General features: G+C 38.2%; 2 protein-coding genes across 3 annotated transcripts in view; both read right to left on the bottom strand.

Moving 5' to 3' along the window:
- Nucleotides 1-3: 3 nt before the first annotated feature.
- On the bottom strand, nt 4-3,281 carry LOC144656190 (uncharacterized). Its single transcript, XM_078516429.1, has 4 exons — nt 3,043-3,281; nt 1,299-2,319; nt 519-759; nt 4-140 (listed from the first exon to the last, which is right to left on the bottom strand). The coding sequence occupies exons 2-4, from the start codon at nt 2,286-2,288 to the stop codon at nt 112-114; spliced, it is 1,260 nt and encodes a 419-aa protein (XP_078372555.1). The 5' UTR covers nt 2,289-2,319; nt 3,043-3,281; the 3' UTR covers nt 4-111.
- A 582-nt stretch (nt 3,282-3,863) lies between these two features.
- The window catches only part of LOC144658099 (uncharacterized), a 131,070-nt gene continuing 120,005 nt past the window's right edge, over nt 3,864-14,928 (bottom strand). The window contains exons 21-23 of one of the 2 annotated variants that reach the window (XM_078518430.1): nt 12,433-12,558; nt 5,366-5,467; nt 3,864-4,267 (exon numbers count right to left, since the gene is read on the bottom strand). In XM_078518430.1, coding sequence (XP_078374556.1) covers nt 4,185-4,267; nt 5,366-5,467; nt 12,433-12,558 — 311 coding nt within the window. In that variant the 3' untranslated portion in view covers nt 3,864-4,184. The remainder of the gene's footprint in view (nt 4,268-5,365; nt 5,468-12,432; nt 12,559-14,928) is intronic. The other variant, XM_078518428.1, reaches the window with a different exon arrangement.

Genomic DNA, 14,928 nt, shown 5'->3' with positions numbered 1-14,928 from the left:
GGAGTGATGTCGTAAATGAACTCGAATTCGTATTTAGTATCTCCTATCTTTTTATTTCTGTGCTCTTTACAAGTGCGAACACTGTATCCATTCTTCTTATGTCAGTCTTCATCATCTTGCATCTGGAAAAATCCGACGTGCTATATAAAGGAAAAAGAATATTTTCATTGCATCAATACTGTTGCAAAAACACTACCAATCTTTGCAATATACAAGTAGATCGCGTTGGCACTGTTTTTTGAAGAGGCTGTGGGGCAAGTCTATATACAAACAATAAATATAAAACCATACAGCGGTAATCTTTTCCATTTTTTGAATCACAAATCACATACTTTGTACGGACTAGAAGTCAAGTGTTTACCAGATGAAGTAAATTTGTTGTGCATTTTACTGTGGCCCTTTATTTGGATCTATTTGTAACTTGGCCTATCCTTACAGCCAATCGGTGTTTTTTTTTTAAAAAAAAAATAGAGTAGCAGGCATTATTTATTATTATTTATTTTTAACGTAGCACTTACTTGAAGTTCTGAACCGACTGCTAACGTCACCAATTTGCACAATTTCTTCTTGACTGTTTTGAGCAACGCCGCAAACTCTCCCCACCCTCCTAAGGACGTATATATAAGCTCTCCTGTATGGACGAGATAAGCCACAGTACGCCCAAGGATTGAATATGGAGCCAAGTAAGGACATCTGTGCTGACAGCGACTGAAGAACTTCACGATGCTGTTTCGTTGCTAACTCCACTGTAATACTTAGCTGTTGTGACAAAAATTTAATTGTTTTATAAGAAATAACACGTTCATGTTGATTCGTTACCAGCAGGGCGCCCTGTTACCAGGTATCTTTGACATTCCGGCTTGTATCAGAAAAAAATTACAATTTCTGGATCGTTTTCAGCATTTCTTTAGATTCAAATGAAACATTATTTCGGCGTATGATATGATAGGTGTAATCACAGGTCTTTACTATTTCTGAGTATTCGTGTAAGATCCCATGGAATTTTAATAATTTTATTTTAGGAAGATTTTGTAAGATCTGAATAATTAAGGGAAATAAAGATGGAAAATAAGTAGATTTGAACAAGAGAGGAAATCAAAAAATGGCGAGCCTTTAAATGGCATAACTTTATGAATAAATTACAGTCCTTTGAATTTAAATTAAGGTAAAAATTGATGGACAACTCCCTGCCTAAGTGTACTCATGTTGGTGGTGGTATATTTTGATTTGTTTGCTTCTCTTTTTCACCCTATAGCATAAGAATGTATCAACACAATCCTGGTCTAAAAGACACTTACAATGATTGGCAGCCAGCTTGCATAGAAGAGAAACACCGCTGACCCAAGAATCTTGATAAACTGACGGCTCTCCTTTACATGTCTGCTGACTCCCTGCCGGTGATGGCTTCTGGGATTTGCTTTCCATCCAATAGAAGATTGCCTTTCACATTTGCTATCAACAGGTTTATTGCTATGTTCTTCTTCAATCAGTGTACTTATACCTCTTGTAGTTGTGTTAGTTTCATCGCTACTGTTTCCTCGGGCGGTGTTTTGGCCAATATCTCTCATTCGTTTTTCCCGCGTCGCCTTTATTTCCACGGCTTGGAGTCTGCCGTTTTCAAACGTCAGCGTTCTGCCACGTCGAAGCTGCCCAAGTCTGTTTCCATATTCGTTCATTTTGCGCGCAACAGCGATGAAACTGGTCAGCACCACCACAAGCTGAATATATCCTAATATGGCAATAAGAAGAGCAAAGCTTCCACCGAAGTCAAACGAACAAATTCCTCTGTGACGGTATACTCGGCCCCAGCCCATCGCCGGCAGCGCGGACATAAATGCCGCGAACAAAACGACACAGGTAATGACTTTAGTTGCTTTAACACACGTGACTTTTGTCCGATAATAAATTGGCTGCAGTGTTGCACAGGCGCAATCAAGTGCCATTAAAGTAGCTATAAAGGACGCTGTCAAGCGAAGAAATGAAGATATCCAATTGTAAAAGTGACAAAGAGCGAAACTTATGTTCAAGCTTCTAAACCCATTTTGGTCGATATGGAAGACTATCATTGACATTAACACAGGTCCTACATCATTCAGAAGATCGATACAAGCCAGTGAGCCAACAAGCAGATCAGGAACACGCCGGACACGAAACGACTTGATCGCAGCCAGAAGAAGTGTATTTCCAATAAAAATTATCGCAAAAATGATCGGCAGAATAAACAAGAACCCACTGCTGTAATGACTACTGTTATCGACTGTATCTCGCGAGATATTTGTTTCATTCATAACAGCTCTTTTAACACCTCGTCAAGTTACTCTGTAAATTGAAAATATTGCATATTGTTAGCCCTCTCAGAGAATAATTGTTCATATATCCCAGGTAGTAATTCGTTGAAAGAAACCGTCAAACCGTCTGTATTTGCAAATTTTAGAAGATAAATCACACTGAAAAGAAAACAGAGTAAATGTTACCATCATCAAGACGGAAGAACTAGCGAGCGCTTAGTTTTAACAAAAATAATAAATATTCAACCGAGATATGAAATGACCACTTTTCTGTTTTTCATGATCACGCCACAAATGTGTGACATTATGTGGTCAAACATGAATAAGTTATTCGAAGAAGGCCTTTAAGGGACAATGTCACGGAGATTTCGCAATTTTTTGGTCTAAACTGTTTTGAAACAAGTGGTAGGCAAATTTACCCATGAAAACATTGTCTTTGAACCTTTTTACCGAAGAAATAACCTTTATTTGGGACAGAAAACAAACTTCGGCTATAAATGTCGATTTTTTTGAAGGCTCGAGAAACCGACTTGAAAACCTTGACTAACGTTTTCAAATTGCAATTCATTTCCATCCGAGCCATCCGCAGCAAACGCATTTTTTCTAAAATAGTAATTGTTAATAAAAATGGACCATAAAATCTGTAAAAATCCGTGACATAGTCCTTTTAATAAAAGCTACATGACTCTATGGAATTGACAAGGGCTTGTTTAAAACTAAAATGTGCTCGTTAAATTAATTATGCTTTACGTACCTTCCTTAGAACTGGCCATTTTCGATTCCACTGTAACGACTGAGTCAAGATACTGTTTTAGTATAAAAAAACACTGGCTATGTTGGCGAGGCGCTTTTTCGTTGAAATTTACGGGCTAAAGATAACTTTGAACAGCTGTAACTACACGAATAAATTACAATGGTTTGATTTGACAGGTTTTTGTGTAAAACCGAGAACTTTAAGTTCTGCGTAGCCACGTTCTCAAAAACCCAAGACTTGAACCGTCGGAAACATTAACGCCGTGTGTGTTCATAATCGAGAAGGTTATTAACTTATTTAAAAAAAGGTCTATTTGTTGAATAGAATCGTTATTTACAGAGGAAAAATGAAAGAAGTAAATGTAAACACAAACGTTTTTTGTCATACTGGCCTTCTCGCAGAAAAAATCAAGTAAATTTGCTTTTTGTTTCATTCCACGAGTTTCGATATTTCACAATTGGAAATAAAAAAATTGTTTTTTTTTTTTTAACATTTCACATCCTTTAAAATCAAAAATATCTTTTTCCAGCAGCTGAAATGAATTCGAAGTCAGATTTTAATAAAGATTTTTTTAATTTAAAAGCAGCTAATAAATGTCTTGACTATGTTGTAAAATTATCCGAAAATTTGAAAGTTGGCTTGTTTTTTAATGAGTTATCACACGAAAGCATAGATAATGGGGCTAACATAAACATGCATGATTAAAAGTGGCTTAATGAATCCAGACTTTCCGGATGTTACCATTCAGAATATTAGCAAAAACAAACGAGGGTACTTAAGAGATCCCTCGCAGAATGAGGCAAAAATGACAAAAAACAAAGCATGATTGAACAGATAGCAGTTTATTCTACAATTATTAAGCTCTTTAGGGTCTTCAAACACAGTTGAACATAATTTAAGCTCCAGTCGTACAGTTTAAGAGACAATAAAGTGAAAGGTATATTATGTACACCGCATAAAATATGTTTCATGCTTAATGCTTACAACAGTCCTTTCTTCGATCTTGGAAAAAAAGTTTGAAATTTTTTGGTGGTATCTTTTTAGTAAGATTTTAAGCTGAAATTTATCTTTAAAAGTAAAGAGTAAAGAAAATAAAAAATACAAATAAAGAAAATACAGAAAGGTAAACAGAACGCCAAGTATTACATCAAGGCCAGGCACCACAGCAGGGCAGCCGTGAGAAGCGCAACAGAAGACTGGGGCGAAATACTTGATCCATGAAAACCTGCAATCATGTAACAACAGAGTTAAAAAAATCTGTAGTTATAATCTGAAGATAAAAACAACTCAGAAATAATTCTGTTTAAGACTGTCTCATCTGTGGATTAAAATTTCCCTCAGTCGTACAAGGGAGAGGATGCCACCCTCTCCCTTCAGGCTTTTTTTTGTAATTTTGAAAAGAGGATTTTCTCAATGATGCCAAAATTCAGTAGCTGTCCATTCATACCTTCCCGGGATCTTTTGCAGAAAATTCGACCTGCAGCCAAGTGTTCAAGATTTTTGACGTCGTCATGACAACGTCGTAACGGTAGGACCATTATTTTTTTTTCAGGAGGATTGGGCAATTTTTCTGGGCAAGACATTTTTTATTCAGGCTGCGCAATATTTTTAAAACTTTTTTTCTTATCTTTTTTTCTCATGGCTCCCCTTGCACGTTTTTTTTCTGCCGTTTTTTCTGTACAGGATTTTTTGGTAATTGCCCGAACTCCCTCTCCTCCAAAAATAATGGTCTGTCCCTAATTACAAGCAGGTCTGGCCAAAAAACGTCATTTTTGAGATATTTCTTTATGTTAAAAAGTGTAGCTAGGATTCGCTTACTTTTGCATTCTTTAAGCATTCTGGCTTGACTTTAATTATACCAATTTCCGATATTTTCAGACTTTCAAGGAAAATGTAAAATTGAAGATGGTGGATCAAGATGGCGTCATATGACGTCACAGCCAACAAAACTTATGTCATCTTCTAGATGAAGCAAAGGGCTATCTACTCAGTGCAAAAATGCTGATTTTGCTGAGAAAACCTCGAAGGGAGGGGGGGGGGTTCATTAAACCCTCCCCTTGTACCACGGTGGAGGTATTAATTTGCTTGTACGTCCGAGGGTTAACTTTAAAGGGTGAGATGTACCTAGCGGTAGGAATTTTTGGAAGATATGGTTAAGTTTAGGTGCACCTTTTCAGCTGCATATTAATTCATATCACTTCATCAGGTTTTGTTTTGGTCCTCTTATCAGCTTTACTAATTTGTGACTTTTTTTTACAAACACGTTTTGCAAGAGAGGTCCTTTTTCAGCGTAACTTGTAACTAGTGTTTTCCACGCCCTTACTTGCTTGACACTTCCTGTCCAACCCAAGAGAAAATCCTCTTTCGCACAAGCACTTGCCGTTTTCACAGTACGAGTTCTTTTCGCAGTCTGGAACGCAAATTTCTGTTGAGAAAAGAGAAAATTTTCTAGTTAGTTCAATCATCATTTAAACTCGAACCTCAAAGAAAGTTTACAGATGTTAGTAAATGACAGGGCATCAATGCATTTCTCCAGAAAAGGGAAGCAGTCTGTAACAATAAGTATAAACGATAGAGTGACGCGACGAGATTTCAATAAAAGTGTAAATTGCCCTTATTTAAAATTGTTCCTCCGACCTCTAGGAGAACACGCGGAAGAACAAAAACCGCACCCAACATTCATGAGTTTAAAACAGAAGCTTTATCAGAACTTATTTCATTATATGATGAAGCTTAGAGGGACTGTGTCATGTATCTTTGCATGGGAAATGGCCACAAAATTCAGTGAAATGTAAGAATAATTGCTTTAAACCGTGAAGGATACAAATACTGACAAAAGAATGTAAGGATGGTCAAAAGTGAAGAAGATTGAAACTGATTGCGATATCCTAACAGTTTTCAAAGTTAATCTTGTTTCGTTGTAACTTTACATTATATCGTATCGCCCAGGAGACAGATTTTGTTGTAATGAAGCTATGGTTTCGTCTTTTAGATTCATAGAAGTAATTTATTTGCAAACATCAAGTTTCATACCGAGTGTTTAGCAAAATTTAATAAAATAAACTTAACTCAGCCGTGACACAGTCCTTTAACAATAGGCTTTTTCCTACCTCGAAAAATCTTTCTTGTGGATTGAATGAGTTTTATCTGCATTAACAAATAAATATAATATGAAAAGTGTGGCACAACGTCTAAAGTAGAGGGAAATATTACTTGGTGACCTATATAGAGGATAATACATGGTTGCGCGGAGATATGAAATTTATCTTCGAGTGTTCAAATCGATAGCTCACGAGTGAGCGCAGCGAACGAGTGAGATATCGGATTTGAACACGAGAAGATAAATTTCATATCTCCAAGCAACCATGTATTATTCTTTTTATTATATAAACCTACTAATTACGATGTTTTTTTACGATTTTCCGAAGATTTCCGACCATTTTCCGAAGATTTCCGAAAATTTTCAGAATGTTGTCCGAAGGTTGTACGAATGATTCCGAACATTTTCCGAAGTTTTCCGAAGATTGCCGAACATTGCCGAGGAAGATCCGAAGATGTTTCGACTTAAGATCGATTTACTTTGGCCCATTGAGCATTGAAACATGGCAAACTCTGCAAGCTGTTTGGTCAAAATTTTTTTTTTTTTTTTTTTTTTTTTTTTAATATTTTTAATTTCTTGCCATACAAACATACAGTACAAAATTACAAAGAAAAAAGAAACACTACTTACAATTTAAACATTACTTACAGTCCTAACGCTACTTACTTACACTAATACAATACTTACTTACACTACAACAATAAATTATTACAAGCTTAACATTACTTACTACAAACAAAGCACGTTAAAAAATAAACAAGGTATATTATGCTATGGAGAGCAGAAAAAAAAAGAGACATGCAAAGCAAACACCAGCTTTCTAAACAAAAGGTCAAAAAGCAGGTTTCGAAAAACTAGAGTGACCTAAAATATTTTCGGTGGAGTTTTTTAAAAGGTAGAGTGGAAAAAGGAAATAGTCTAACTTAATACAGGAATAAAGATATTCCATTTTCTGTAATGTTGAGCAAGTGTACCTTTTTTCCTGGCAATGTAAAATTCTAATTTAAGAGTAGCTCTTAATTTAGCCTTAAAAACTGGTAAAGAGGGTTTAATCTTATCAAGCTTACACCTATAAATAAAATATTTTCCAAGAAGAAGAATATGGTTAACTACCATAGAGTCTGTATCGATATCAAACTTACCAAACAAAACATCGGTGAGAGAAAAATTTAAAACTTCATTCTTATGGATGGCCAACCACGACAATACCTCTTTCCAGAATACCTCGCTTGCTTTACAAAGAAACAATAAATGCTCGAGGGATTCATCTTCAGAGTAACAGAAAGCACATAATGGCGAGTCTACAATCTTAAATTTATAAAGTCTGTCATTTGTATACACAATATGGTTTAGTAATTTGTACTGAAAAGCTCTTAACTTTGTATCCAAAGTAACACTAAACGCTAGAGAATAGATTTTCTTCCAATCGACGGAGAGATTTGGATAGTCATTTTTAAATTTCTTTTGGGCAGTAGGAGGAATTACTTTACGAGAAAGAAACTCTTCATAAACTATTTTGGAGGGAATGTTAGAAATATCCAACATTTCCCCCTTTATTGGCACTTCAAAAGAATTTGCAGGGCAGGAGTATGGTTCACGGTATATACTCTCACCCTTGATAATGGAGCGCCATTCCTTTGGAATGGCACTGACTACTCCCATTAAAAGGAAAAATTGACTAGGTGATAGTTTTGACCTGAGAACTTTATCACTTTCCAGAAACGTATTGTCTTTAGAGACTAAATCTCCGATTTTGCTTATCCCACAGTTTATGCGGAAAAAGGCATGATATAAAGATTTACCTTCACATAGAATGTTTTTATTATTCCACAAGTATTGGTTCATAACATCTCCGTACGAAACCACTTCTTTACTTGAAAGAGTTGACCACGCAGCAAGACAATCTTTGTAAAACTCGGGTAAAAATATGGGCAATTTTTGGCAATCAAAATGACACTGCAAAATGAACTTTCCGCCTAGTTTTTTCAAATAGTGGTTTAAGAAGATCTTCCAGGGACTAACATAGTCCTCAATATACTTCTTCACGCACATTATTCTTTGCGCTAGAACCATAGATTCTATATCCAGCATCTTAAGCCCTCCATTTTCAATGCAATTAATCAAAGCTAACCGTTTAACCTTATCCTTTCCTTTCCAAATAAAGCTGTAAAGTTCTTTATTGACTGCCTGTATGAGATCTTTAGACACATGAATAAGCGACGCTTTCGACATAAATTTCGGAATAGCAAAAGATTTAACGATTTGTATCTTTCCTATAAGTGTGAGTCCCCTCCATTTCCACATGCCTAATGTTTTTTTAATAGACTTTATAATTGCCTCGAAATTATCCTTTTTCCTAGAAAGTTGATCATAATCAAAGTGTACGCCTAAAATCTTAATTGAGCGTTTAAATTCATAGGAAGGTGATTTAGACAAATTTTGGACCCCTAAGCAAAAAAATTCTGTTTTTTCCTCATTTAATTTTAAACCTGAGAATCTCGAAAACAGATCTAAATTAACAATCAGGTTCTCATACGAAGACTTATTCCTCAAAAAACATGTCATGTCATCCGCGAAAAGAGAGATTTTCACAACTTCATCCTCAATTTTGATCCCTTGAATCTTGTCATTTTGTCGAATACTGCAAGCTAGAACTTCTAAACTAAGAATGAACAAGAGAGGGGATAACGGATCCCCTTGTCTCACACCACGGTCAACATTAAAGTAACTTGTCGCAAATCCATTATTTATTACGCAACTAGACACGTTTGAGTAAAAGGTGCGAATCCACTGAATAAAAGATGGTCCGAAATTGAATGTGCGAAGGACCTTCAATAAGAATCTATGGTCCAAAGAATCGAACGCTTTCTCAAAATCAATTGTTACAAGGATACCCGACTGATCACTACATTTTGTATATTCTAATACATCATCAATGGTCCTGACGGCGTCAAATATTGATCTTCCTTTCACATAAGCGTTTTGGTTGTAATGAATCAAGTCAGGAAGTATATTCTCTAATCGTTTAGCTAGCGCTTTGGAGGCTATTTTGGTGTCCACATTAATTAAGGAAATTGGTCTCCAATTTTTGATCAGCCTTTTATCTTTTCCTTTCTTTTCTAATAAAGTGATCACCGCTTGTTTCTGAGAGTTAGATAACTCTCCGTGATTATGTGCATAATTGAGACAAGCTACCAAATGTTTTCCAAGAATGGGCCAAAAGGCTAAGTAAAATTCCGTTGTAAGGCCGTCGTTACCAGGTGTTTTGTTCTTTTGAAAACCATTCAAGATGTTGAAACATTCACCGATAGTCAATTCTACCTCACACTTCTCTTTCTGTATTTCAGACAGTGTGGGTAAGGATACGCTGTTAAGAAATGCGTCTAATGAGGCTTCACTTTCTCCAGTAGAGTTCACTTGGTAAAGATTTGAGTAGAAACTTCTAAGTTCGGCCATTATTTCTTTGGGATTCGTTGTCAGAGATTGATCCTCCTTAAGAATCTTTCGGATTGTGCTCTTTTTACCCCTAGAGCTCTCCAAGTTCAAAAAATACTTGTTGCTTTTCTCTCCTTGCTCGTACCATCTTGCCCTTGAACGGATTATAGCGCCTTGTGCAATGTATTCATATTGAAGGTCATACTCGGTTTTCAAAATCTCTAGCCTATTCAGATTATCCGTAGATGGATCCTGGTCACAAAGCTCTTGAAGGATTGTCAATTTTTCCTCTAGAGATGTCAATTTCGCCTTCCTTTCCCTCGCTTTGCGTTTACTGTATGAAATTGTCTCCTGTCTAATTTTGAATTTAATGAGATCCCAAAGCAATCTGGGATCTTGTATATCCCTAAATTCGTCAACCCAAACCTGGTATCTATCGTTTATTAGAGCTACATAGTCATTGTCATCTAATAAACTTGCATTGAACTTCCAGAAGGAAGGACCGTGTGATTTTTCTTCTATTCCATTAACTGACAACAGAATGGCGGAGTGATCAGACTTTATGGAAGGAATAATGCTCACCTGATCGATCTCCTCCTGCAAGGCATTATCGGTTAACCAAAAATCAAGCCTCCTTTGGATCACAGGAGTTTTCTGTGTCCAAGTAAAACGTCTTATTCCTGGGTTCCTAAGTCGCCAAATGTCTACTAGATCGTACAGTAAGCAAATATTCTCAATCTGCTTAGCTGATTCCTTTAATTTTGGTTTGCCCCCACAACCATCAAGGTTGGGGTCTAAAATAACATTAAAATCTCCCCCAATGATTATTCTACAGTCGTCATCTATATCAATGTTATCCAATTCCTCCTTGATTTTGTCGAAAAAGTGAGTTTGCTCACTCGTTTTGTTTGGAGCATAGATGTTTACTAATAAAAACTTTTGATCTTGCACCAGCGCCTCGAGAAAAATAAAACGACCCTCTTTGTCCTGCCGCATGGACTTGATTTGGAATTCCAAATTATTTTTAATTAAAACAAGCACGCCTCTGCTATGTACAGAACCATGCGAGAAATACATCTCACCCTTCCACTGCTTTTTCCAAACATTTTCAACTTCCTTAGTACTATAGGTTTCCTGAATAAAGCAAATGTCGACTTGTTGTCTCATTACCCATCCAAATACTGCTTTCCGTTTTTCAAAAGAACGAATCCCACGAGCATTTAAGGATAATAGTTTAAATGCAAAGTTGCTTGCTGTCATGATTTTACCACAACTTTTAGAATTTGTAAAAGGCCACCAATGCAGCTGTCAATGGAATAACAAAAAGCGTTACCTGAATTCATTTCCATACAAAAGTTGTGAAGAAAAATATTGCGTAAAGCAGGCGTTTGTTTGCGGAAAAAAAAAAAATTAACACTCTCCCTTATTGCATTTGCAATTAACACCCTACAAGACACTAACGAATAACGAAAACGACAGAACATAAAAGGTGACCAGAAACACTGTTGTGCCACCGTAGAACGACTCGAGGAAATTGATTGAAACAAAAAACAACATAAAAATAAACACAAACTAAATACGAAAACTAAGCGGAGAGGGGAAATGATGATTACAACGGTTATTTGTTCCCCATAACTTCGTCTATTAAATCATAATAAGGAGAAAGCAAGGCCATTTACGACTGAGGCAAGCTTATCTAGTTACAAATTCGCGTTCAATATAAGTTCAAGCTGTGCCTAAATATAGGCATCAAACAATCCAAACAAAAAAGTAAACGTCAATAATTAAAGTGGGTTTAAGTGTCCATCGATATACAATTTATCAGGTTCAGCGCGGCTGAAATACGCGATCTTACCCGCTTTTCTTGCATCGACCAGCTTCTTCGACTGGAGCTTCCTTCGGTTAACTATTTCTTTTGGCAGGTCTGCAGCGATCCTATACCCGGAATCTTTCAACGACTTTCCTTTTGAGAAAACTGCTTCTCTGTCGCTATATCTAAGAAACCGAGCGATTATTGCTCTAGGGCTTCCATCATCATGAGGCTTTCCGATCCTGTGGACCCTTTGAAATTCGATACCCATTGTTTGGACACCACATTGCTGTTCCAGGAAAGAATTAAGCACCATGCGACAGTCTCCGCCTTCTTCTTCCTCGCTAATGCCGTAGAAACGCAAATTTTCTCGCCTTTGATACACTTCAGCATACAACAGTTTGTTTTCCAATTCTTTGTACCTGTTCTCACAGAACTCGCTCGCCTTTTCTCGGGCCGCTGTCGCTTCGTTGACTTGCGTATTGAATTCCTGGAGGCCATTTTGTAACTCTTGTACGGCCGTCCTCGTGGTCGAATGAGCATCTTCTAATTTTTCCACTCTGCCTTCTAACGAGTTGAATTTGGTCTCCAGGTTGGACACCTTAGTGTTTATCTCCTCAAGTTTATTGTCCATGATCTCTAATCTTTTTAAGATAAGATCTAATTTCGTCTCCAAGGCGTCCGCCGACATTTCGAAGACCTCAGTAGATCGCTCGGGCGAGGTACCCGAGTTAAACTCTCTTGCTCGTGTTTCCACGGGCGATGCACCAGATGCGCTCGAATTACTGCTTTCTCTAGTTCGCTTGGGATTCATAAGAGTTTAAGGCCTAAAAACATCATTAATTGACGAAGTTACGCGGAGCAGTTTGAAACACGTCTACAGCCTCCGCATGCCTCGACCCAGTCCTGTTTGGTCAAAATGATATCACACATGTGTGGATATCATTTTTATCCACACGTGTGATACCATTTTTCTCGATTTGCTACCACTCGCTAAAACACTGCAGTTTATATAATAAAATAAAATAACATATAAGCACATTACCCGAGCATGCTCCTTGTGGTGTTTTCTCATATCCTTCTTTACACCGGCAATTATATCCACCATCCTTGTTTTCACATTTTGAATATTCCGGGCAGTCATACTCGTCTATCTCACATTCGTCAATATCTGAGGCAAAAAAGACAAATTGACTATGTACGCTCATTCTTGACCTTGGTGTTAAAATAAACGAACAATATTCTTGTCGCAAGGTCTGAAAAGTTTATAAACGAAGCTTTCGACTGTATCGCACAGTCTTCATCAGCGATTAAAATTAGCTCGCGTTGTCTCGTGAATGCAAATTGTTTAATCACGTGACCACAGATGGTCAAAAATGGCGGGAAGATCGTAGCCCCCGTCTCTGTTCAGCGTTGGGCGTTGACGTCTGATATGGATGGCTTCCTTGATTTTCCTTTTGACGTCTACCGACTCTTTATCAAGAATCTTGACTCCTTCCCAGTTGATCTGGTGGTTGGCCTGAGACTGGTGTTCCTGGATCGCAGATGTTGTTTGTCTCTGATGTTCACTCAGTCGCTTCTCCAGAGTTCTCGCTGTCTCGTCAATGTAATGTTCACCGCAATCATTGCATGTGATGTCGTATACCACGCCGGTCTTCTTTGTGGTTGATGTCTTGTCTTTTGGATGGACTAAGATTGACCTCAGCGTGTTGTAAGGCTTGTGGTATGTGCGGATTTCTTGTGCTCTGAAGACTCTACTTAGATGTTTGGAGAGTCCCGACACATAAGGCAGGCCTACGGAGATTGGTCTAGTTGTCTCCGAGGTGTTGTTCGCCTGACTTGTGGGGCTGGTTCGAGAAGGGACTTTAAACATCCAGCGTTTGTAACCATTTGCGAGTAGAGCACTTTGGATGTGCTGTACTTCCTTTGCCTTGTCTTCCTCCTCGCTAACAAGGTGTTCTGCTCTGTGTAGGAGGGTCCTCACAACTGATCTTTTGTGTTGTAGGTGATGATTTGAGGTGAAGTTGAGATATTGATCGGTGTGGGTGGGTTTCCTATACACAGTTGTTTTGGTGCTTCCATCTTCATTCACATGGACACAGGTGTCAAGGAAGGGTAATTTACCATCTTCCTCTTGCTCGCTGGTAAACTTTATGTGAGGGTTAATGCTGTTGATGTGTTGGATGAAACTATCGATATTTGCAGCGTGCATTTTAGTGAACGTGTCATCCACATAACGATACCAGATGTCAGGTGGGTTGGGTGCCGTAGATAGGTCTAACCTCTCGAAGTGTTCCATGTACAGGTTGGCAACTATCGGTGATATAGGAGACCCCATGGCGGTGCCTTTGTTCTGTTTGTAAAAGTCTCCATTGTACATGAAATAGGTGGTATTCAAACATAACTCCAGAAGCTGCGTTAGTTGGTCGACGTTCAGATTGGTTCTGTCCTGCCAGCTGTTGTCTTGTTCCAAGCGCTGTCTGATAACCCGGACTGCTTCATCAGTGGGAATGCTGGTAAACAGCGCGCTGACATCAAACGACACAAGTTTCTGGAAAGGGGGTACTTCTAAGTCCTTGATCTTCTGGACAAAATCAGTGCTGTTCTTGATATGGTGTTCCGTTTTACCCACCAGTGGACCGATCACTACTGCGAGGTACTTGGCCGCTTCATACGTGATGCTTCCAATGCTTGAAACGATGGGTCTGAGGGGCACTTCAGTTTTGTGAATTTTCGGCAAGCCGTAAAATTTCGGTACATCTTCAGCCGTTGGGTACAACTTTTTCCACAGGGCGTAGGAGATGATCTTTTTCTCTCTCCACTCTTTTAAAAGTGCTACTAGCTTTGACTTAAAACGTTGCGTGGGATCCGAGTTAAGTTTGACATAGGTGTTATTGTCACTCAAAAGCGCCCGTGCTTTGCTTTCATATGTTGTAGCATCCATAACAACTGACACTCTCCCCTTGTCCGCCGGTAGGATGATGATCTTATCATCTTTTCGAAGATCAGATAAGGCTCTACGTTCCTCTGCCGAGATGTTTGGCATAGGAGGCCTGGCTCGCTTCAAGACGTTCGCTACATCTCCCCTGAGGCGATCTGCTTTGTTCTTGTTTTGCATTAGATAGCACGCTTGTTCGGTGGCTGTAATAATCTCGATTACAGGAATTTCTTTCGGAGTTACGGCGAAATTCAAACCTTTCTGAAGAATCGTAGTCTCTGCGTTGGTCAACACACGATCTGATAGGTTTAAAACCCATCTTTCCTTTGCAATTGTGTTTCTGTTCGTGTCCAAGGCTCGTAAATCCTGCTGTTTCTTACGAAGCAATTCAAATTTCTCAACTTGTTGACGTTTCGCGGCTTGGAATGCATGCTCTTGTGCCTGTTGAAGGTGACGTGACAACATAGCAGCACTTTCTGGTGACACTCGTGTTAACAAATTCTCCTCGATCTTTTGTTTCTCTTCTTCCAAACGTCGTAACGTAAAACAGCAATGTGAAATCCTGGTGTTTAATAACTGTCGTTCGGCTCTCCGTAAGATTGT

This window comes from Oculina patagonica, chromosome 6, assembly GCF_052425735.1.
Source record: "Oculina patagonica isolate OP01 chromosome 6, crgOcupat, whole genome shotgun sequence".
Lineage (NCBI taxonomy): Eukaryota > Metazoa > Cnidaria > Anthozoa > Scleractinia > Oculinidae > Oculina > Oculina patagonica.
This window is presented reverse-complemented; position numbering and strand designations above follow the sequence as displayed.

Excerpts from the sequence above, each read along its gene's own strand:
- LOC144656190 (XM_078516429.1), bottom strand. The coding sequence starts at position 2,288 with ATGAATGAAACAAATATCTCGCGAGATACAGTCGATAACAGTAGTCAT. Across the intron at positions 760-1,298 it reads CAAGCTGGCTGCCAATCATT|CTAAGTATTACAGTGGAGTT; the intron begins GTAAGTGTCTTT and ends TTGTCACAACAG. Across the intron at positions 141-518 it reads CAGTCGGTTCAGAACTTCAA|CACGTCGGATTTTTCCAGAT; the intron begins GTAAGTGCTACG and ends TCCTTTATATAG.